Source organism: Simochromis diagramma, unplaced genomic scaffold, assembly GCF_900408965.1.
Source record: "Simochromis diagramma unplaced genomic scaffold, fSimDia1.1 OVJJ01000343.1, whole genome shotgun sequence".
Taxonomy (NCBI): domain Eukaryota; kingdom Metazoa; phylum Chordata; class Actinopteri; order Cichliformes; family Cichlidae; genus Simochromis; species Simochromis diagramma.
The window spans coordinates 10,869,716-10,894,824 of NW_024386831.1; the positions used below are offsets into that span (position 1 = coordinate 10,869,716).

The following is a 25,109-nucleotide window of genomic DNA, read 5'->3' on the forward strand; positions in this document are numbered from 1 at the left end:
TCTTGAGTGGGTCCCCAGAATTTCATGACTGCTCTTCATAAAATTTGTGTACAAACTGCTTGTTTCCATGAGAGCTGTTCATGTTAGAATATCCATAAATAGGGGGGGGGGGGACTGTTTAGTGAATGTAAATGAATCAAAAGTGGACATTACTAAAGTACTGAGTACTTTTCTCCCAACTATGCAGTCTTTAACTTTCACAAACAAAAACTACTCACAAATTTACACGCACTACTGACTGCCTTATACAGTCTCTTTTTGGCCGAAATGGATAGAATACCGCTGAATGAAGAACGTCTATGATCAATTAATATAACGGGAAGAGTCATTTCCATACAAAGTGGACAAAGGAAAAAGCTCTAATGAAGATCTGTGTTATTATGCGTGCTGGCTAATTTCTCACAGCATCAAGCAAAAGCCTGCAGGGACAAAGTGACTGAATCAAGAGAATGTGTATTAATGGCGAAGGCTGCTAATTGGCCAAACAGAGAGAGGGGACATTAATCTTAAAGGCTATTTTAGACTATTCAAGTCTAAAGCAAACTTGGCACTGCCTAATGGCTAAAATCTAAACTGTGGGTCACAGGGGTACTTAAAGGGCTGTAGGAAGGTTAATCTGTGGAAATACACAATAAAGATTCTCTTTTATCTTTATTTTTTAACCTCTGCATTTTTATTGACTTCATAGTGATGCATTATGCATTTTTTAAATTCTCACACCTTCATTACAAAATTGCAATTAAAAACCCACAGAATTCAACTGATATTTGTTATTCAGTCATCATATTTACTGAGCTTTAATTTCTTAAAGCTCATACAGTCAGATAGAAAAGAAAAGAAAACAATATGCAATATTTTTTGTTGTTGTTGTTTAAAAATGTAAAGTTTTGTATTGCACAGTGTCTGCTTTCGGTGACCTTTCAGGATTTTAGGGAATGCATGCAACAAAGCTATCACCGATAGTAATAATATAAAAGACAGATATTTATGTTGTGATAGCCGTTGAAAAACTGTAAATGAACTGTAAGTGAAAGTGGGATGTTTGAGTTGCTCAGTCTGACGTTGTGCACTGATTTGACAAGCTTAAAGACTGATGGTGTCTATTGTCTTTGATGAAGCACTGACACTTAGTGGCTGATTGGTGTAACTACACTGTAACTGAGCCGGTAAGATTTCATCCATCAGTCGCAGAGATCTCACCTCAGGCAATCCAAAACTGAATCTAGATGAAACGTACACTGTATAAAATTTAGCTTTTTAAGCCAAATATTGCGATTTAAAGGCAAGTAACAAGAGAGGAGTTATGTCAAATGTACTTGATTTTTGAAGGGCTTTAGAGGATTGACTTATACACGATTACACTAAATTGCTGAATAAAAACAACTTTGATAAGCTTTGTTGATTTTTTTTAAAAAGCTACTGAAAAAATTGTGCTTTACTGTTTGCATTAGCCTAAAACTAGTGAACACAGAAAGGGTGGATCAAATGACTACACACTGCTGGAGAAATTAGAGTCACTGATGACTATGCCAATCATACATTCATCCTCCGCACCTGCTGTCACTTATAGTCCTGTACTTCTCTCTTTTTATTTGGAGCAATATTCTTCTTCTTCTTCTCTCGACTGGTCCCTTTAGAGATCACCACAGAGGATTATTTGCCTCCATTTTACCCTATTCCTAGCATGCCCCTCTGTTTCACCAACCCTCTGCATGTCCTCAGCACTACATCCATGCAACTCCTCATAGGTCTTCCTTTTGTCCTCTCCACTCCTCCCTGCCTGCACTCTCTCCTTCACCTGCTTGGATGACCCCAGGTATTTAAACTCATCCACCTTCACTGCCTCTGCTCCTTGCAGCTACACTGTTATACCTGTCTGCCTCATATGGATTACATTTAAAAGCCACTAGCTGGCGCCATTGTCCCCCACTAAACAGCGCTGGTGGCGTTGAAGAAAATGCATCACGTGATTAATCATCCGCCAAATTTTGGATGGTGCTTTAAAGTTAGCGAACACGGTTGGTTAAGGAAGTTTTCCAACATGCCACCAGTAATGTCGAATATGTTACGACTTTACAGAATACCAGCTCAGAAAAAGTACCTTTATCCATGATATGAAGAGGTTTTAATTCGAAAGTTTTAACCGGAAGTTGGTTTTATTTTTTATTTTACGTAAACTCGTGGGATAAAAGTGAAGAGGAGGAAGATTCTAATCACAGTAATAGTAGCTATGAACCAACATTTCAAGGATGCCGACTTGAATAACACAGTGGAAAAGCCTGGGCAGCAATATTTGGAGAGGAGGAAGCAGGTTTGACAATTTGAAGTACACAGTTAAGTTTTGTGGTGCAGTATCTTGGAAACGCTACCCTGTGCAAAAGTTGCCTGTCCATTCTTCTGTTTGTTCTCCGACCGACGTTTACCAAGCTTGTTTACATAGTTACTACTGGTTAAATGTACGTTAACCTACGCGTTTAAATCATTAATATCTGGTCTCCCATCCCTGTATCTAAATTCATAAGAAACAGACTAGGTTAACGTGTAGCTAGTTGAACACCGAGCCTCTGTATTTCTGGTTTACCAGCTGTGTATGTAGGCTTCGTGTAAGAGTAGTCACCACGTTATTTGACAAATAGTTATATGACATTTTGTCTTTTTGCACCTATGTTCTAAAACATGTTGCACTGTCTTTAAGGTTCTACCTCCAAAGGGAACTACCACAGGAACCAGTGATGGTAAGTGTAGTCTGGGTGTCACATGCCCTTTTGGGTTCCAACAGATCTTTAAGCGTTATATATTTATTAAATATTGCACGTCACACCACATTTGTCTTCACTGGTTAATATGATATTATTGAATTATAGCTTTTTTTTCTATTTTAAAAATGGTGAAAAGCTTAAAAGCAAGCCCCAAATGCTACTGTTGACACAGTGGGTTGCAATGTTCTGTACATAACAAAATGCAAAAGTTCAGAGAGTCTTGGGGAAATTACATTGTTGTTTTTGTTTTCTTGTTTTTGTTTTTTAAGTGAAACAAAGTATATAGAGCTACTGCAGCTGGTAGCCCAGCTTTCTTTAAAAGAAATTTCAAGCGCAATTGTCCCATTGCAAAAAATTTGGTGTTTTGAAAAACATTCAACTTGTCTAAGCAAATTACTGAAGCTCTAAAATAGGAGTGGGCGGTTAATTTTCCCAAGGGTCACATGGGAAACTGGCACTGCTGTGGAGGCATTCATGGGAAAGCTTATAAAGAGCTAAAATTCATATTTAGCAGAATTGAGTTCAGCTCGTTAGTGCGGCCGCCTACAACAATCTCATGTGGGCCCTTGAGAAAACAAATTGCCAATTGCTGATATAAAATCTCACTGAGAGCTAGTTTTTCCATTTTGGACACATTTCTAAAGTTAGACCACATATTGCACTTGCTACATCACATGTACGGACAGTGCTACACAAATTAAAGAAATTATTGAATGACTATAATTATTATTTTTAATATTTTTTTTTTTTTAGACTTTGCACAAAGACTTGTTTTGACTGGTGGGTCCAAAGAGTTGAAATGCTACAACAGAGCTTTGCATGAACTGTTCAAAGCAGTCGCCAATCATCCTGAGCAGTAAGTGATCAGTAACACCATGGAAGTGTTTGCATGTTTATGATGACTTCTTTGAGCAAAACCTGTATGTGGTTGTGTTTGGTTTAATTTGGCACAGTTGTAGTTTGCATGGCAACAATGAGGACCTGAGTGCAGACTCCACAGTAGTCCCACTTCAGGAGTCTCAGGTGCTGTTTACAGAAACAGGTATGTGTGTTTCACAGGTAGTAGTCCACTTTGTTGCCAAGGCAAATGTTTTCTGCTTCACTCAGAAGCTGAAATTATATCCTAAGTTGATTTAAAGTTTTCTTTTAATAACTTTATACTCTTGTCCAGATGTGACCTTGCCTTCCTATCTGGATGGTAGCTCTGGGTCCCAGGAAGCTGAGAGTGACAGAGAGCTGCAGTGGGATTTCCAGTTTCCCAACTCATGTGACTCATCTTCCTTTGCACTAGTCAAGATTTACCATGAAATGATGACCATACACAAACAGCTAAAGGTTTGCACATTAATATTTCTTCCTCTCATAATAGAATAAATAAAGCTCTATGTCCAGAATTTCTCAATCAATTAAAATGAAGAAACCTTACAAACATGGCATGTTAGGTATTTCGGTTTTTGTTGTGCTGAAGCTGTAGACTCAGCATGCATTTGTGTGTTCACAGGCAGAGCGACAAAATCAGCAGCAGCGGGAGAGAGAACTGCATGAGAGAGAAAGGAGGCTAAAACGGCAAGAAGAGGCTTTGCTGAAGCTGGCTGGGATGAAAGAGATGGTCCACAGTCGCATTGTGACTATAGAGGAGGTTTGACACGAATAAAACATCATATTACATTAAAAAGAAGGGACGTGTTCTTCACCACACATAGTTCCCTTTCCTTCCACCTTCTACATAACCATCCATGCACTTACAGGTCATGGATTATTCCATAAGGTGTCACTGCTATCTTCATTTTGTGTGAATGTTCAGTTATGTGTGCATCTCACCAGAAACACCAGCATGAACTGAGCCGGCTGCAGGACCTTCTTCGAGAGAGAAACAAAGAAAACAAGAGGCTTAAAAGCAATTTCGAGACAATCAAGGAGCTCAATGATAACATGAAGAAGCAGGTTGGAATTGGTTGCATTTGTAAAATTTCTAATCTAGGTCTGAACATTTCATAAGCATGATTATTTCCAACTTTTGAATGTCATATTCAAAATGAAGATGATGGCATCTTCAAAATTACCATTCAAATGTTCCCAAAAATGAAGTTAAAGTTTTCTTACCAAGCCAGTAGCTTGTTGATCCAGAGGAGGGCGCTACAACATAAGATATCTGGAAGTTCACTAATACGGCAGTGTATTAGGATTGCTTTGTCTACACTTGTTTTGTTGATCTAAATGCTTTTGGGGAATTTATATTGCAACAGCGCACTGATAGTCATTGTCTTTTTTCAAATCAACAGTTGAATGAGATCAGTGAACGAAATAAGAGGCTGGAGAGCAAATCCAAGAGGGTGCAGGCTCGGCTTGAAAATCTTCAGGTAACAACAAATATCTCAGTGCTGAAAAGGCCGTTCCTTCATGTTTTATATGAAAAGCCTTCAAGTTGTGACGTTTAGTCTCACAATCAGTTTTCAGCATCTAATAATGAGAGTTGAATAAAGGAGGCCATTCTGATATCTGTTATCTTTAGTAAATAGACAAAACAGATATTGACATTTACTTTTTTTGGCTTTTTTTTTTTATTATTATTTTAAGAGGAAATATGAGCACAATTTAGCAACAAGAAGCTGCAACAAAGGGAGTATTAAGAGTACCGAGTGTTTTAAACCATGCAACAAGGAGAAAGCAACAGCTTCTGGAAAACCCAACAACAAGGTACTTCATCTACTCAGAGTGCGTCTCTGTGTGTGGGAGTGGGACCGGGGGGGTTGTTTGTTTAACAGTTAAATGTACTACCAATCAGCAGGATTTACAGATTTCCTCTAATTACAGCCATGTTACTTAATCTATCGTTAATGTGTTTAGTGAAAAACGCTGCACATGGTTTAGTGTGGTTAGACAAACACTAACACTGCTCTTTACATATACCCGGAAAGGAAATGGTACAACAGCCCTTCTCCACAAACCACACGCATACTTCCAACTGACATGATAAATCATAGTTTGTGATTATGTTAAGTTATCATCACTGCTATTGATGAAGATAGATATACGGAGTTGGATACAGTTATATCCCTGCTGAGAAAGCTGGTTTTGTCAAACTTTTATTGCTTTATTTTCTTTTTTAACACTTTTTCTTTGCATTATATTTGAGCTGGGAGAGGTCTAATAAACACAGCAACTGTAACTTATTTTTCACCCTTCTTCCTTCAGGGCAGCGTAACTCCCTCTCCACTGAAGCTCATGGCCTTTCTGCTGGAGTGGGTGCTTGATGTAACAGAAAACAAAGTGGAAGGTGTAGGCCGGTGTTCAGAGGTTCTGCTCAGCGAAAGATGCCTCAAGGTGGTGTGCTCAATGCAGCTTTGCTCTGATCTTTGCATTTCTTCCCGGCTCTATTCCAACACACACAGTTGGTGTCACAACAACAAAAAAGCAGGAGATGATGAGACACGGACAGAGTTTGATTAGACATAACTTATCTTGGGTTTCTTAGGTGCTGCCGTTATTAGCAGACCAGCTTCATCACACTCCTTTGTCAGAACCTAAGCTCCTCCTCAACCTGCTTCGCCTCATTTACTCTGCTTTGAGACACTTGGACAACAGCAGGCAGGTAAAGATAATATTATTTCTGTGAGCAAGCTGTGTTTTTAGAGCAGGTAATTTTTAGATGCACCAAGGAACTTACTGTATTATATTATGAACATGTGGAGCATGACATTTTTACCGGAATTCAGCTAAAAAAAAAGAATAATTAAACCTTTTGCCATGCATGATATTTATTAGGAAATGTTCTTGTTGGGTTGTTGAAAGAAATGTTACGCTATGACTATTTAAGCTCTGGCTGAGATCATTATAAACAAAGTAACACAGTCACTATTCTTTTTCATGAAAATTTAAGTGTGTGTTCACTGTGAGCAAACAAGCCAGTGCTGAAAAAACGATGCCAAGACAGTGACCTTCAGGGGGGATGGTTTGTTTTTCTGCAAGAAAGACAAAATGGGCTGCATCTTGTTTATATGATCTGCCACTGTTTAAAAACTAAATCTCCCGCATAGCTGCCTGAAAGGACATTAATCTAAGTAACAGCCGCTTTATTCCTAAAACATTGCTTCTGGACACTTTTCAGCAGCAGTGTTATTCCTGTTACTAGATAAGCTTTGCTTTTAGAAAGTAAGAACACAGCAGGGTGAGATTACAATCTATAACAAGATGCAGGTAATTCTGTGGCCTGGCTCATTCATATTTCATCAGCCTTTATAAAGCTGAGTGTTATTCTGCTAGCAGAAAGCTGCTGGACCTCATTTCAAAACATGAGGCTGGCTCTAAAGTTGACACAGTTTTTCCCTCCCCACACATCAGAGGTACACATCGACTTCAAGCGGGGGATATCCACTTTATCGCTACATCTCCCTTCACACTAAGGAAGGCTTCCTTGTTTGGTAGTCCTGTCGAGTTTCATCTTGTGTTTACATGAGATGCTTGGTTTTCTGAAGTCCCCTGCCTGTATGTGTGTCAGACAGAGTCTAGACATTTGAGCACGCTGTCGCCGTTTTTGTGGCTCTGATAAGGGTGTGTGTCCTTCTCCTTATCTGGCCACAAGCCCCTCAAGAGTCCTAGATAACAAACATTGTATATCAGCAATTGCTATCTGAATGTGAGACATTATTAAACCGTGGCCCAATCCCATTTGCAGACTTGGACTGCAATTTTCATGCTCGTATGAAGTCCTTACCAGCTGCCAGTCATCTGGCCTCAGTCCCAGCTATGAGCTTGGGTTCAGCCTACACCAACTGTCCTTATCCACTTACTTTCTACCGTGTCCAATCTTCCAGCCTTAAGTCCTTGTCACTAGTCCTGCTACAGGGAGCTTGGGCCCGTTAAACCACTTGCTTCCTTATTGCTAAATAACGTGTTCCCTTTATATGATGAATACCAACTGGCTTTGAGCCAAAACACATAGATGGAGAAACAGAGATGACTTTAAGATGAGGGTTCTTGGTGAACCAGTGGAGACCTTGGGGAAAGGGAAAGACCACCAGCTCTTCAGCTTTCAAAATACATAAATCTTGGATAGTAGCTGTAGTTTACTGTGCTGATTTATTAGATCCATCAGTTATGGAAAAGTTGCAGAAGAAGCCTGCTGGCTTCCTGTCAGGCTGACCTTGTATTTTATACACTAGCATTTGATGAAGATCATTGTAGGCATGTAATTTCTGTTTTGACAGTTATATAACAAAAGTGAATGATTGCAGGCACAGTTGCTAATATTGCGCAATGGCCAGAGCATCTGAGTGTGTGTTTCTGTATATTTTGCCTAGCATGTAGCACCATCTGCTACTCTGCAATGGATAGGAGAGGAAGTGTCAAAGCCTGCAGAAGATTCAGATCACCCTATGAAATGCTCTGAAGCAGCTGGAAGTTGGCCCCTTTACCGAAGCCTTTGTCCTCATACACGGATCCTTTCTGTCCTCATTATCTTCAGCACCATCACACAAGGTATTAATGAAAACACGTGCATATATATATATATATATATATATATATATATATATATATATACACACACACACTCCTCAAAAATTAAAAGAACATTTTGAAAGCATACCAGATCTCAATGTGCAGTGAGCACAGGACCCAATACAGAAAGTCGGGCCCTCAGGCTACTCTCATGAAGTCTGTTTCTGATTGTTTGGTCAAAAATATTCACACCAGTGGACTGCAGGAGGTACCTTTTTAGGGCTCTGGCAGTGCTCATCATGTCCCTCCTTCCTCAGAGGAGCAGATACCATTCTTGCGGATGAGTTAAGTATCTTTTACAGCCCTGTGTAGCTCTCCTAGAGTAACTGCCTTTCTCCTGGAGTCTCCTCCATGCTCTTGAGACTGTGCTGGAAGCAACAGTGAATCTTCTGGCAATAGGGACATATTGATGTGCCATCCTAGAAGGAGTTATACTATCTGTGCAACTTCATCATGCTACCAATAGTGAGACTAACCCTAGCCAAATGCAAAACTAATGAGAAAATACATTAAAAAGATGCTTGGGGGAAAAAGGCAGAGGCCTCCACCTGTAAAACCATTACTGTTTTGCGGGTTTCCCAATTATTGTGTCTCTAGTGCAGGGGTGGGCAATTCCAGGCCCCGAGGGCCGGTGTCCCTGCAGGTTTTAGATGTGTCCTTGAACCAACACAGCTGATTTAAATGGCTAAATTAGCTCCTCAACATGTCCTGAAGTTCTCCAGAGGCCTGGTAATGAACTAATCATGTGATTCAGGTGTGTTGACCCAAGGTGAGATCTAAAACCTGCAGGACACCGGCCCTCGAGGCCTGGAATTGCCCAACCCTGCTCTAGTGCATCTGCTGTTAATGCCATTAACACCGAAGCAGGTGAGACTGATTAACAACCCCGCTCTGCTACTTAAATGACCAGATCAATATTCTGGAAGTATAACTGACTTGATGCTATGCTCTGATTTAAAGCATGGGACCATACTTTGAAATAAATGCAGAGATTAAATAATGGACATGTTTGGTAGACTGCATTCACTGTCATGATTAGAAGTACCAAAGACATGATATTTATTATCATCAATTACCTTAACAACATATAATATTGTCTTTGAGTTGAGTTCCATTGCAAAAATTGTGTTGTATTGTAAAGCAGTACTGCAGTCTAAAGCATTGTTAGGCACACCAGTTGTTATCCATTGCCATTCAGAGGTAGCCAGCCCTGAAGTTTCCTTTTAGAAGCAAGTGTCAGCACTCAGCAGCTATGTCATTAACAATGCTGGACAGTTATTTTGAATGTTATTTTAAAACAAAGATGACTGGAGAGCGGTAACTTTAACTGACTGGTCACTAGGATATAAAATCTGCATATATAGAATCAGTGGTCACATTTAATTTTCCAAGGAAATGAATGATACAAAAAATGCATAAAACTTTGACATTTTTGGTCCTAAATGAGGTTTAAAAGCTTTTTTTCTGTCAAGTTATACTTCTACTACATATGCATCACTAACAGCTCAGTTCCGAGTGCAGACACGGTTAGCGTCTCAGCCCATCAGAGCTCAGAGTAATAAGTGTGACAATTTTCGCAACCAGTAAAATAAGAAAGAGAAAAAAAATATAAGTAACTACTGTCTTTTCTGAGATAATTAGAAGATATGCCTGGCTCTATATAGTTGAACCTAGGTCAGGGTTTGGTGTCTGAGTGCAGACTTAAATATTAAACTGCTGGATGGGTTTACACGATTTCTGTTTGTTCCTAAACAAAGCTTAACTAAGACAGTAGGATGGTAAACATTTCTCGCTAAACGTTAGGATATTGGCATCATGTTACACTAACATGTTATTCTTCCATCCACAGTTTATATATTGACAGTGAGTGATAGTTTTGGATCTAAACTCTCGGCTGGGTTTGATAAGGAAAATCCTCAGATCACAGAGCTGCTAGCATTGCTTTAGGTTCTTGGCCCTCTTCCGTTACGTGCAAATATTTTAAAGAGGCAAGGAGCTCTTTGCCCTTCCACACTATAAATCTTGGTTGGCTCTCTGAGTTCAGCCCACAAACCTGACAAATCCTGACATATTTTATGAAACTCTTTTCTAAAATGACCTTCCGTCTGCTCGAGGGCTCCCTCAGCACATCAGTGCAGACTGTTTTCTGTCAATCTGCCTACCAGGTTTAGTTTTTTTTTCTTTTCCTTGTGGATTGTTGAGGAGCCAAATTGACTGTAATAAAGAGATATTTCTTCTCCTTTGCTAATTGCTCATTTTTATATATACCAAACTCAGGCACTTAAACTAACAAAGCTTGGCCTTTATCATATGTCAGGTAAAATATGAAGCTTTTGGAAATCTGAAAATAACTTTGTCAGAGGACTGTAGCCATTACATCCAAAGTACAGTGGAAAGTTGTGAGTTAAGTGGGAGAAGATAGGAAACAGCTGGTGAATGAGTACTTTCCATGTGTAATGCATCTAATGCAAAGGGATACACTAAGAAAGGTCTCTGCCTCAGTGAGTAATCTAACCTCAAATAAGTAATCATACAGTTAGAACCATAAGTATTTGGACAAATACAGAATTTTTATGTTTTTGTACAACAATGGATAACAGCAAAGATGTGATTGAAGTGCAGATTTTCAGCTTTAATTCAAGGGATTCAGTAAATTTTGCATTAACTGTCTGGGAAATACAACCATTCTTACACAGTCTTTCATGTTTAGATGTTGTTCAAAAGAAATTGAACAACTGACTGACAAGAAATGAACTTGCATTTTGTAGCTGTTCACTGGACCTCTCTGTATGAGGCTCAATACAATATCCCAAGACTTATAAACATTTGCATGTTGTTTTATTTTCTTTTAATTAACTTTACAGTTTGTACAAGCTGTTTTTATGTATGTATAATTCTCAGCAAGAACAGAAAACAATGAAAATGGTGGGGGCTAGGCTACCGAGAGGTCTCCGAGCTTGAAATGAACACGTGGAAACCTTCAAACAAAATTCAATGAGATCTTCCACTGTTACCCTTTTAACATGATAAACATGTATGTATGTATGTAAATATATTAAAAATAGTTAGTAATACCATTGAATATAATTGTTATTATTATTTTTAAAATTATTGGGGGAAAAAAATTTAAATAACAAAAACAGCTACTTTAAATGTAAAAAAGAAAAGAAAACAACATATTATTTTTTTTATATATTTTAAGACTATAATTTCAACTGAAAGAAATGTGTCATTTTCATCTAGACACCTGGAGTGTTTTTGACTGTTTCTACTTTACTCTTGTCATTTGCAGCTGATGTGCTGTCCCAGGCACTTGAAAGTCTCTATATAGAACTGATGAATGAGGAGAATCGAGGGCTGTTCATCCACTATGGAGGAGTGCAGAGGCTGCTTTCAGTGCTTCAGGGGAGTCGCACAGGGCTCAACATGCCTATAGACATTCTGATGAAACTCAGTGAGGAGTCCTGTAAGTAGGCTTGTTTTGTGGTAAACACTTTTAGATGAATGGTTATGGCGTGGTGTTTTTTTTGTTTTTGTTTTTTTCAATGCAGCTCAGAGCAAAGACAGGCTTATCGTAAAAGGCTTTGGCTTCCATTGTAATTGTATTTTTCCTATTTTTAGTGAATATAATGTGGTGACTCAGTTTCTGCAACTTCTGCAGCATCCTTCTGGTACATTTAACCTAAAAGGGTCAATGCTGATCAGTTCATGAATGTTGATACATGTGCCTGCTGAGTAGCAGTAGTAGTAGTAGTAGATTTGCATTGAGTAGCAAGACATTTTGCATGCCAAATGTTTTTGGGCATGGTAGTAACCCCAAGTTGCTCTCTGATGCATCCATCAGAGTATGAATATGTGTGAATGTTAGATAGAAAGCACTTGGGTAGAAAAAGAAAAAAAGTTTATATAGAGCACTTTGAGTTCTCAGAGTTAAAAAGCGCTGTATGAGAACCAGTCCATTTACCATTCAGTCAATGGTATCGCTCACCCTAGGAAATAATTAAAAAGTGGGAATTTGATACATGAATACTATCTGTTAATGTGAATAACTGTAGTCTATTTATTTAAATGATTGTACCTTACACTACAGTGATAACAAAAACAATTTCACGATTGAAAACATTTTTAAATCTAAGATACTTGGTATTTGCACAATGTTAGAAGATATTAAAATCTATTGATGCTCTGTTATCTGACATTTTAATGCTGTTTGAGGTGGTCCTTGATTTGTTTGGGGTGTTGTTTTTGTTTTTCTTAATCCAGAATAGTTTCTTTAAAGGTATCAGCAATTATATTTTAAAAGAACATTCACAAGGTAAGCAAGGGGCAGCAACATGAAACCATAGACTGTCACTGGCATTCACCAACTCCAAGCAATGACAAGCAAAATAACCACAGACAAACACAAAGTGAGCATGTTCTGAGTGAAACTTTTCTGAACTTCAAGGTGAAACTTTAAAGTAACTACTAATCATAGTGAGGGCTACTGTTGATTGAAATGTTACAGGGTGGTAAAGACATTAGAGAGTTACCTAGGCAACTGGACCTTGGAATGTCCAGGACCAATAATTATCTACAAACCAATGCCCAGTGAAAGAATGACTTCCTGTATGGACATCCCATAATAATGGTAAACAATTAATTATTTAACAAAGATTGAGTGCTTAAAAAGCAATAATACAAGTCTTCTTTTTTTTTCTCTCTAATCCACACAGAGTCAAAAGTGTGTATATATACTGGCTCAATCTTTTAAGGCCTTTTAACATCTCAATAGTGATCATGATGGACTATAACTGGTAGTTTCTCTTTACCAGCTTTACTAATTGATTGACCAGTAGATTTACACAAGTTGGGAAGGGCACTTGAAGCCATTTCTAAACAATTGAATATGAGTTGTTTAGATGTGTCACCAATTTGCCATGGTCTTGGAGAGAACACCTAAATTTTTACCCTTAGATGAGGCTCAGGAACAACCAAGGCTCAAGCTTGGAAGGAATTGGAAACTGTTGGAACACCAGTGCCCCTGTCCACAGTAAAGTTGGTTTTATATTGGACTTGAGAGGGTGTTGGCCAACAAAAAAGGCCTAAAGACCTCAGTAAATGTCAGGCTTTCAAAAAGCACTGTACCAGCTGTCAAGCATGGTGGTGGTGGTATCATGCTCTGGGGCTGTTGTGTGGTCAGTGGTACTGGTACATTTTAGGAAGTGGGTGAAATCATGAAAATTAAGGGCTACATTCGAATTCTTCAACTTCTTCTGAACTCAGCAGCTACACATTTAAAACTGGATGTGTCTCGGTATTCCAACATGACAATGATCGCAAACACACATCAAAATTGGTTTTGGAATGGATAAAGCATGCACATTTTCAGCTGCTGGAAAGCTCCAATGTCAACCGTGTTGAAAATTTATGGATTATGCTTTAAAGCAGAGTCTGTCCCAGTAAAACAACCCAATTAAATGTCCAAAAAGTCCGAAAAGAGTGGTCAGGGGTCCTGATGGACAATTAACGAAATGCTGGTAGGGGTTGAAAGACTCAAATTACCATGAAATTCATGTCCAAGATGAGTGTATGTAAACCTCTGACCACAACTGTTTTTCATATAGAAAGTGCTTTTTCCTATTACTATTATAGGATGAGTTTTCTAAAAGTGTACAATTTGTTCATTACAGTTGGAGGAAACAACACAGGAAGCTTGTGTATAAAACATGTTTCGAGATGGTAGTAGTTGGCCTTTTCTGTTCCCAAAGGCTTTAAGCAAAAAAAAAAAAAAAAAAAAAAAGAAGTGATGCAACACATTGGTAAAGAAGTCCCTCTCCTCACTTTTCTAAAAAGGTTATTTTAATTCAATTTAAAATAAGCACATTTATGTTTTCACCATTTCCAATAAAATGTAGAGTTCATTTTTTAAAACATATTTCATTCTCTTTTATTTAGATTCTGCTGACTTCTTTGAAAACAACTTTTTAAATGGATGGTTCAAGTTTTATCCAGCTTATGAGCCAATTTTAAAACTGTATAATTCATATTGCCTAAAAACTGGTTTTGATTGACAAAGCTGCTGTGATTACTTTGCTAGCCCTGATTTATAGACTGCTTTGAATATCACAATTTTCTTTGAGTTAAAACAGCCCTCCTGGTGTATCACTCCACATATTCCCCACATAAAAACCACATGTGAAAAATTACGTTGTGTTTTTTTTTTTGTTTTTTTTTTCTTTCTGAACTTAGATCAATCATAACTAGTGGTCAGGCAATAGATCTGGAAATCGTGGTCATAAAACCTTGGACCCCTACCACTTTCTGTCTTACTTATTGGAAGACAAAAGAGTAGATGGAGGTGGACAAGGTTAAGATACCAGCTGCAGTGTGTTTTCATGGAAGGGTGAGTTCAGCAGGGTTATGAGCCGTATCATTTAAACTGCTGCATACTAATAAACAGCAGGACCATATGCCAGAGGCGACTGGGGACTGAGGTCTGTGTGTTTGTATGTGTGTGCAGATATTTGTGTGTTTCAAGGGGATTGTAAGCCTTGCGAGACTTGCTAATTATTCTGTTTTACAAGCAGTAATGAGGGGAGATGGAAAAGGGCTGAGGAAGAGGGGGAAAGGTTTACACCTTAAGGTTAGCAATAAAAAAAAAAAAAAATGTAAAAAGGTCCATTTATACACAAATGTACCAAACATCTGTGGTCAAATCGCCTCTTCTTGTACAGAGGTAGTCACATTCTCTACCAGTAACTCAATCTTTTCAACTATTAACCCAGCATAGCTTTAAATAACAGGACCTTGGGGAGTTTTGGTGATAACACTGTTTATTCTACATTTGATTTGACTATATTAAAAATAATTGTCTTATTGAAACATATAATTAGTTGGAGCCTTGTACCTTCTGCTTCACTGGTGGATTATGTTTGTCTGTGTGGGCCATGTTTAAGCTTACATTAAAAGGCTGGAGTTAAAGGCAGTTTAAAAATGCTTAAATTTGAAATGTGTCAAATGTACCTATAAGCTGTAAAATGAATACCAGTAGTATTCATTTTACCATAGTTATCCATAGTGATTTTGAGGGTAAGATATTGTTGGAAAAAGACTGACCAATCCATGTTTCCCTTCTTATCTTTGTCATATTATCTTTCTATCTGTCTGATCCTTTCTTATCTAAGCCCGGTGCTATTCTTCCCCATCCATCTTCCGCTGTGATTTGATGCCAGTGGCGCTGCTTCACCAGCCAAAAAAAGTCCCTCTGTTGCTCAGATTGTATTCCCTCGCTGCATGTGTGTTTTAACACACAGCTACTTTTTCAAGGAGCAGGAATGTGACTTTTAGCAGAAACAAATGTTTGTTTACTCGAAATCGTCTTCATTTTAAGGTCAACGTTTGCTGTTATTAATTTAAGAGATCTACAGCTCCCATCTGTGTGCACTGGTGTTGTTGTCCTTTGTTTCATCTCCCTGTGTGAGTTTGTGTATGTTTGAGGTTTGAGGTCAAAGTTAAAAGTGACAATATGGAAATACAATGTTCTAAGAGACACTCTGACCAGCATATGTGTTCCTGTTTTTCTGTGTTATTCATGGTTTGTTGGTGTGTTCGTGTAGTTTTCTTGCTGGCAAAATTAAGCTGATAATTCCCATCTCTTTAGAAGTTTTGACATTGAATAAAATGTGTTGCAGATCATCAGAATTGATTGCCTTGATAATATCCTGTTCTCTTTGCTTTTGTTGTTGTGCTCATAGGCTACTTAAATTCCTTTCTGGATGCATGTAGCTGTGAAGAGTTTTTCCAAACATCCTTCTTGCTTCTTAAAAACCCTCATCTGGACCTCCCATCTTTGGAGAAGTTCTCCATCCTTCTGCAGAAGCTCTCCAACATCAGGTAGACACAGTGATGTCCATATTAAACATGGAAGCATTTCTCTGGGCGTGGCTAAAAACTACCTGCCTGCTTGGATTCATGTGTTTACGTTTGACTTCATGGATAGAAATATTTAATAGCCAATCAGCATTTGAATAGAAGATTTAGTGGAAGTGAACATGTTTTGCAACATTTATTTTGTGGATTGTCACGACTTACTCCAGGAATACACGAGATTTGTCTTTGCATTTTCAACATGGATTTGTTCATCCTTTGCACAGCTTCAGGTCACAGCTTTTTGTTTTTACCCTGGATATTGGATGCTCTTTCACTCTTTTTCAGTCCAGTCCTAATACTGCACCATTTTTAGAGGAATGTTTTCTTTTATTTATTGGGTTTGAGATCAGTAGCAAAAGTTTTATGGAGTCTTTCATAAAATTTCTCATTTCAAAATTCGAAATGTTTGGTTCAAATCATCATGAGTCTGTATGAAGTAGGTTGGGAGGAAGGTATAACGGCTTTGTCATGGTTTGGGGTTGCATTTTAGCTTGTGATCCCAAATACACTGCCAGTGTACTAAAAGTACACCTCAATAGAAAGTGACACAATCAAACACTGTCAGTTATGCACTGGCCTCTTCAGAGCCCAGACCGCAACATTATTGAAGTGGTGTGGGATCATTTTGACAGAGAATGGAACAAAATGCAGCCAACATCCAAAGAAGAGCTTTGATTGTGCTTCAAGAAGCGCATTCAATGTTGGAGAACTATTACCGAAGATAACTGAAAGAAATTACAAGAAAGCTTGGCTATAAAAGCTCAGGCTGTGTCGAATAATACATTTGGTCATAACAAATATTGATTTTTAAGCTTATTAGAATGTTGTAAACGCTAAATTTGCTTCTTAGACCCTGTTTTCATGTACATTTACAGGTTTTATTAAATCGCTTTCAGCTCCCATTTTCCTTAAAAGATATAAAGAAATGAGGGGTGGGCGCAAGACCTTTTCACATTACTAGATTTTAAGGGATATGTTTGCTAGCATTTAGCATATTAGCAGTCTAATCAAACAACCTAAACAATGTCCCAAAACTTCTTATGTTGTGCCATGGAGCACTAATTTGTATTTTTGATATGCAACATTGGAGGCTAGAGACATAATGTGAAATTTGAAACAGCACAGTAACGGACTTTGTTCACAGCAGGTAGAAACACTTTGTTTTTCATTTTCTTTTTTAACTTTTTCCAGGAAGAACCATCATCTGTTTGAACTTTCCTCCCTGCATCTCCAAATAGAAGAGCTGCATCACAAAACCAAAAACACACACGCTTTCCTCTGCCTGAACCTTAGATCGATCCTCCACAACATTAAATAATACAATTCTCATCGTGTTGGTCTGCAGAGACTTATTCAAGATGACATCCCTTCTCCTTCACTATTTCAACACTTTCCCTGGATTCTGTTGGGGTTTTTTTTCTTCTTTTTGAAAGATTTGCTTAAACTTCAAAAGTACATGAAAACAGCAGCTCCACCCTGGTTTACCTCAGATAATAACTGGAGACATGCTTTCTTTATTAGTAATACAATGAAGTGTTTGTATTTTATTTGTCATAAGCACTTTGATTTAAAGCTGTGTATGTTTTAAGTCTCTGACCCATATTTTTCGTTTTCCAAAATGCAAATTGTTCTTTTTTTGGAGATCATAAACCCATTTTTCCATATAAAAGTGAGTGTCACTCTTGCCAAGAGAGGTTGTGACTGTAAAATGGTTTAATGGCAATAAACAAAAAGAACTGAAGCATATTAAGTTTGGATGGCACATGAAGTACTGAACCCCCCCACCCCCCCTGTGTTTTGTATAAACTTGTCTCATTTCTTTGTTCCAGAGCAAGTCTGAGTTGACAGAGAGTAATAGTCTCAATATGAGGTGCGCTAGTGGTGGTTGATGGAACGAACTGGAGCAATTACAGCTGATATTTCAAATATAATTGAGTCATTCTTTGGTGAATTTAAAGGTTATACATGCAGGTTTTTTAATATCCGCAAAGCAAATCCCCAATTAATTACGTTTGTTAAAGTGCAGACTTCTGCTCAGGTTAGGTTTTTGGAATGAAAGATTTCATCATGATGAAAGATTTGTGTTCTTAAATCACGTGTTTATTGTAAGATATAGACTACCATGTACTCTGTCATTGGGTTTCTTTGTAAACCCCAAAAAACTGATTTAAATTTGCACATGATTTGATTCACTGGTAAACATGACGCACTTCCTGGGAGGCAACATGTCATTTTCAGATAAAACTACTGATTTATATTGACATTTTCCTCTTGTTTCTCCCAGTAAAAATCTGAGCGTCTTCTGCTCCTTCTATGTTTTTGTCGGTGCCATCATCTCCAAACCATACATCACAGCAGAGCTCAGTGGGATCTTGTAAATCTTCCTTTTCACTGTTGCTGCAATCCTGTCACAAATTACCCCTGGCACTCATCTCCACCCACTCTACCCTGCTGCACTCTCTTCTTCACCTCATTTGTGCACTTATACATTGCTTTAGTTTGATTGTTGAAACTCTTCTACCTTCACTATTTCTACTCCTCGCATGTTCACCTACCCCTTCAAATGTGTTCTGTCCTGCTTCTGCTGACTTTCATTCCTCTTCTCTTCAGTGCAGACCTCCACCTTTTCAGACTGTCTTCCAGGAGCGACTTCCCAGAGCCCTCCTGCCTGACCTCATCTGTCAGCCTCTGCGAATTTTAAAAAAAAAATAAAAAAAAAAAAAGGTGCTCTGAGCCAATCTGTGATAAAATCCCACCTGTCCAACCACACACCTTATCACATTCTCATACACGTTCTGCACCAGCCTCACATACTTTGCTGCCACTGCTGACTTCCTCATAGTTACCACAGTCCCTCTCTTGGAACCCTATCATGCTTTCTCTAGATCCATAAAGACCCCGTATAACTCCCTCTGACCTCTGTAATTCTCCATCAGCACTCTCAAAGCAAACATCACATCTGTAGAGCTCTTTCTCAGCATTGATCATCACCACACCCCGACTCTTTGCCATGGCGTCTTGGCATGGCTCATCAACTTATTCCATCTGTAGTGCATTTCTCTTCTCTTACTGTCCAGCTTCACATACAATTCACTATAAGCCTTTTCCTTTGTCACCTCTCTATGCTGTATGTCCAGCCTCCCTGTACTACTGTCTTCTTCCTTCATCTCCCACTTTTTCTTTCCCAACCCCTTCCTTTGAATACTTTACTGTACTTCCTCATTACACCACTAAGTCTCCTTGTCCTCTTTCCGTTGTCCAGAGGATACATCAAACTGATTCTTGGCAGTTTCTCTCAGCACTATGGCTGTACCTTCCCAGTCATTTTGTAACTCTTCATTACTACCCAGAACCTTTCTCAATTCCTTCCTGAATTTGGTGCAACATTCTTCCATTTTCAGCTTCCACCCTTTAATCCTTGCCTCTGCCTTCACTCACTTCCTGTTCTTGAAGTGTTACAGACTACCATCCAATTCTGCCTAATTGCAGAAAGCACCTCGCAGTGTGTATGCACCACTTTAATCTGTGTATAAAGTCATTTGTATATTTCTTTGTTACAAGGAATACCTGTGTTATATCCATCTTTGATGTTTTTCATGTCATGGGATGATAATGGATAACAACGTAGCTTTTGGCCAGTAGCTCCGTTATAAATAACCTACCTTCAAATCTGCTCTCATTCTCCTGATTCCTGCACGCTGCAGAAGGACAAGCCAATAAATCCACTTACATCTACTTATTTAAAGTAACAGGCCCTAAAATTCAAAGCTTCAGGATTTTGCTTAAGAATTATAAAGAAACTTTTATTACTATGTTTGATGTTGCACCAACAATTTTATTGATCAGTTGTGTGAGTGATGTGTTTATAGTTAGAACTATAGAACAGGTCATTATCACTCTTAAACATAGGGGCTTTAAATCATATGATATCTTTATCATATCTCTCTATAGATGGTGAGCGAGAGAGAGCGAAATTATCTGTCTCTCTCAGAGGGAGAGAGATTTTTCAATTATTCCTTTGTTGAAAGTAAATATTATATGTTTGTCCCTTGATATGAAAATAGAATTAGGAGTATCAGAAGACCAAATGTGGATGAAAATTATTTATTTGCTTGACTTTTGCTTCACACTTTTGTAAGGTCAGTACACAAAAGAATAAACTCAGTGTTTGTGGTAGCACATCAATATGTTCTGAATTTGTCTTAGAGAAGTCTGAATAATTTAATCTTTCGGTTCAGGCCATGTGCTGTGTGGTTAATGAAATCTCTGTCAACGTCAGCATGTTAAATCCGCTGTTTCATCCTCATCTGTCTCTTTGGATGTAGTACAGATTGAGCTGGAGCTCAGCATCCATTCACTCGTCACTTTCAGACTTCGTCAACTCATCTGTTGCTTTGGCAAAGCTGCAATCTGGAGATGTTGTGCAGAATGGTAACACGTGCAGTCTGTGCCATTTAAACAGTGTTGTCAGATTAAAACAATGTTTCTCGATGAGCAGTCAAGTTATCCTATAGGTACCACTTTTGTGGATACACAAAGACCAACATTTTCCTGTTGGAAGCAGCTGTCAGAAGATGGGTACACTGTGGTCATAAAGAGATAGACGTGATCACTAACAGTACTCTGGTAGGTGTTTAAATGATGCTTACTTGGTACTAAGAGACCCCATGCATGGCAAGGAAATATGCCCCACAGACTGAACAACTGATACTGGCAGATGGATCCTTGCTTTCATGTTGTTTACACCAAATTGTGACATCTGAATGTCAAAACAGAAATAAAGACAGAACAAGCAATGTTTTTCCAATCTTGCCCAGTTTTGGTTAGCCTGGATGAAATTTTGGTCTTCTGCATACCTTAGTGGTTGTTTGAGTTACTGTTGCCTGAAGCAGTCTGGCTATTGTCCTCTCACCTCTGGCACTAACAACCATGTCACATTGAAAGTCGCCTTCCTAAACCCCTTCTGTTGCTCAGTTTGAACTTCAGCAGGTCCTCTTCACCGCCTCTACATGCCAAAATGTGTGAGTTGCTGCAATGTAATTGGCTGATGAGAAAAAGCCGTTAAATACCTTTTAATTACGCCTCACAAAGATGTTTCTCTAGAACTAACCAAATATATCTTAAGTGTAGTTCATTAGCCTTAATATAATTTCGTTCCCTTTGTTCTACTTCGACTGAACTGTATTCAGCATGCAGTAATAATGAATGTTAAAAAACACTGTAATTGAAAAGAATGCAGAATCATAAAATATGCTATCGCTATCTTGTGGCCTTTCTCATTATAGGCTTTACAATTCTAAGTGTTGCATTTGATTGTCTAAATCAGTCAGATGCCAAAACATTTAGACATTTCCAACATACATATTTATTTAAAAACACAATTTTGAATTATCTCAAGCATCTTTTTCTGCATTATATTCTGTGATTAAAAAGTGTTCTCATAGGTGCATGTTACACAACATAGTGTGATATTTAAGTGGCCAATAACTGTGTTATATACAGCTAACACAGATCTTTTCTCTAAGAGACATCTGCAGCAACGTGACTGAAACGCTCCAACAAAGGATAGACAGAACTGATGGAACTCACTGTTGCTATTTATTTCAGCTAACTTTTCATCAGTGAAATTTATTGTAGCTGACATGAATTCAAGGTGCAGGACTCTTCAAACATTTTACAGCTGTCTTTCTACACTAAACGCGATGGGCGTTTGACAGTAAAATGGATTTTGGACAGAGTATCACTCTAACGAGCCCTTGACTGCCTATGTGTCTATTCCAGGAACTGTCAACAGATGAATTATTTACGCTATGAGCCTGGTTCACACTGCAGTGTCTGGCCTGTGTTTCCTAACAGGCTCACGTCTTCGAGTCTGCCCTGAACAATATCATCTGCATGACTTTATCCTCTGAACTTGATTTATATTTGGGGGTTTTTTAGTGGTAAAAAAAATTAAGAAAATTACCCCGAAAGTCGCCCTGCTCTGGTTTGGCTGGTAAACCTTATTAAAATGTTTTCTGGTAAGGGGGAAGCATCAGCACTTCCAATCCAGCTAAACCTTAGAGCTGAGACAATCAGCAATTTAATGTGGCAGCCCACCAAATGTTTATTATTTCCACCAGCCACAATATGTGTAAATACACTCTTTAAGTTTTAAGTAATGCAAAAAAAAAAAAAGGTCCATGGAGGTTCTGGTAATATACCTGACTGTAAATGAGCAGTTGTGTGATGAGGCAAAGTGGAACCAGCTGTCGGGGTTTCATATATGGTGGAAAGGCTGGGGTTACACCAGTTTCCAACTTTGAGTTTGTTTTTGCTTCTGTCAAATGTCAAGCCTGATTTAAACCAGGGGATTTTCGTACATATTGCTTTGCCTGCTGTGTGTCCCCGTGCCTCTAAATTTCTGTTTGTTTTTCTGCTTTTCACGATGTGCTGAAGGCCTGCATGTGATGGCTCTAACTCGTAAACTTTTTCTGTTGCTCAACATAACTGCAGAGTTGGTCAAAGGGAAAGAACAATATGAACACTATTATTTTCGAATTTAACAGGAGTCCCAGATTTATATATTTTATGTAACTGTTTTGCTTCATCCTTCTGTTTGTGAGATGGAAATAGTTACAGCAACTAGCAGGATTTTATAAAAAAGAGTCAAAGTTGGTTATGTGGTAGTGAGCTTTAGGGCTGTCTTGAAGATTTTAGGCTCTGCGCATACAGGCCATCGGTGTCCCTCTGCTTTTACTTAGTGCTAAGACGATCCCCTCCATATTCCAGGCATGTGAGTGCACCAGTCTTCAGTTGAAGAACTTTTAATTGATGTGAACACATTTATCTGGAACTCCAGACAGATTTAGTTTAGATCCATAGAAGTTATAGAAATACACCTGGCTGGGGTCTGGACACTACATGCTCTTTGATGTGTCTGCAGGTGAGTGACAGGGTTTGGTGTGTGCATGTTGGTGTTGCTGTCTGGCAAAGGTTTAATTACCCTCATGGTTGGCACTCCTTGCCCTGAAGAAGCTTTTTATGGCTTCATCCCTTGTCATATGAAAGTAAGCCATGCCAAGTGCTTTAGATGCAGTAACAGCCCCTGAAGACAAACACACCCCTCCTCACTACTACCCATGTGTACCTACTCTGTGTATTTGTGAGGACTGGAAGGCATATTTAGTGGGAAGGACTATTTGTGGTCAATTTTGAGTATTTGAGACTAGATGAGAGAGAGACCTCAATGCATCCCCGATGCCCCAAAGCAGCATCGGCTTGTTTCCACTGCCAGCCAGAGTTTTTTTTTTTTTTTTTTTGTCTTTCAACCAGCCTTAAGATCCCATTCCAGCGCGCGCGCGCACACACACACACACACACACACACACACACACACACACACACACACACACACACACACACACACACACACACACACACACACACACACACACACACACACACACACACACACACACACACACACACACACTTTATTGTTAGACTGAGATCTATTCAAATTCTGGCACACACCCACACTAAGCAAAAGCCTGATAACAGAAATGTGTGCAGAGGTGATGACTGCCACTGCAGAGGATAATGCCACGTGGATAGAGAAACGTTCTTGCAGGTATCATCTATACTTAGATCTGTGTTTTTGCAGGTCAGGTTACATTATCTAAATGTTCTCAAACTGGAAGGATGACACAAACGCAAAGATCACAAGAGTTTGTATTCTTCATACTTTGGTAAGAACTAGTGATTAAAAGAAATACCTTGTAGTGCGGCATGATAATAAGAAGTAATTATCCCGATAAAGAAAACAGTACTTTGGTTAGCAGTAGAAAGCAAGTGGGAAAGATCAAACATTTGAGGGAGAGATATAATGAGTCGAACTCATTGTGTTGTCTTGTCCTAAGGTCTTTTCCCAATAAAATCATCTTTCATTTGTCTAACCGTCTAGTTAATATGTCACATTTAATTACCTTTAATTTAATGTTGAATGAAGTGGAAAATGCTGCGATTAGTGATTTTCCATTTGGTGTTTTCAAGCCATTAACCAACCCTGTCGGTGTCAGCAGTAACGGCTGACTAACAGCCATCTGTGATGAAGAAATTTATGGGTTATTTACCACCCTATATGTCATTCATTTCTGACATGATTCATGACACATATGGTACTCTTTTTATGTATACTCAGTCTGTGTATCGACTATTGTAGATTATAAAGTAATAATGATAAGTTAGAATCCAAACTGAATACTTTATTTGTATTCTCTTACTCCTGTGCCACATCTGTATAGGTGATATATTAAAAAGAATTATCAATGTAAAGTCCCTTAGTAAAGTGTTCTCTCACAGAGCAGATCACCTTCAATGCACCTTTGTATACATTTTAGAAGTTCATTGGAACTTCATGCTCACAAAAGCCATTCCCCTTTTGAAGATGGTTCTAGTGAGAGCTCCCTTGACAGGCTGGTCAAAAAAGGGTTCATGTGAGCTAAGCTCTGGTGACTAAAATTAATACATGGGATATGTGTATCATATAATTTAAGGATAAGCGAAGGAGAACAGATGAATGGATAATTTTCAGCTCCCATCCAGCTGCTCAGTGCCACCTTGTGCCCTGCAGATTGGGGTAATGTCATCCTAAGGGAAAAAAATGGGTAAAGACGATCTCTGTGATGATTTCTCTCGTTTTATACTGAAGAGAGTCTCTAAGCTGCCACAGGACAAGATGTGGTTTTACACCCCTGGACAGGCTGCTAGTCTATGAAGGGTCCAACATACCAGGCAAAAGCACAAAATACACATTCATCCAACATATACTGTGATCACAGGTATACTGCGCCCTATAGCTCGGTTATAAATAACCATCTACCTTCAAATCTGGTTTCATTCTCCTGATTTCTGAACGCTGCATAAGGACAAACCAATAAATACACAAACAGATTAAAA

General features: G+C 38.6%; 1 protein-coding gene across 4 annotated transcripts; it reads left to right on the forward strand.

The window, feature by feature from the left end:
- The first annotated feature begins 1,943 nt into the window (after window positions 1-1,943).
- On the forward strand, window positions 1,944-20,354 carry LOC120731335 (coiled-coil domain-containing protein 138-like). 4 transcript variants are annotated; one of them, XM_040028332.1, is made up of 15 exons: window positions 1,946-2,311; window positions 2,696-2,735; window positions 3,513-3,615; window positions 3,707-3,801; window positions 3,931-4,094; window positions 4,261-4,398; window positions 4,584-4,703; window positions 5,042-5,119; window positions 5,337-5,456; window positions 5,955-6,083; window positions 6,235-6,351; window positions 8,060-8,237; window positions 11,551-11,724; window positions 15,995-16,133; window positions 17,361-20,354. In XM_040028332.1, the coding sequence occupies exons 1-15, from the start codon at window positions 2,231-2,233 to the stop codon at window positions 17,485-17,487; spliced, it is 1,803 nt and encodes a 600-aa protein (XP_039884266.1). In that variant the 5' UTR covers window positions 1,946-2,230; the 3' UTR covers window positions 17,488-20,354. The 4 variants fall into 4 exon arrangements, with proteins under 4 accessions (XP_039884268.1, XP_039884266.1, XP_039884269.1 ...); XM_040028333.1 differs by having other exon boundaries at window positions 1,947-2,311; window positions 3,713-3,801; XM_040028334.1 differs by lacking the exon at window positions 5,337-5,456 and having other exon boundaries at window positions 1,944-2,311.
- Window positions 20,355-25,109: the final 4,755 nt, after the last annotated feature.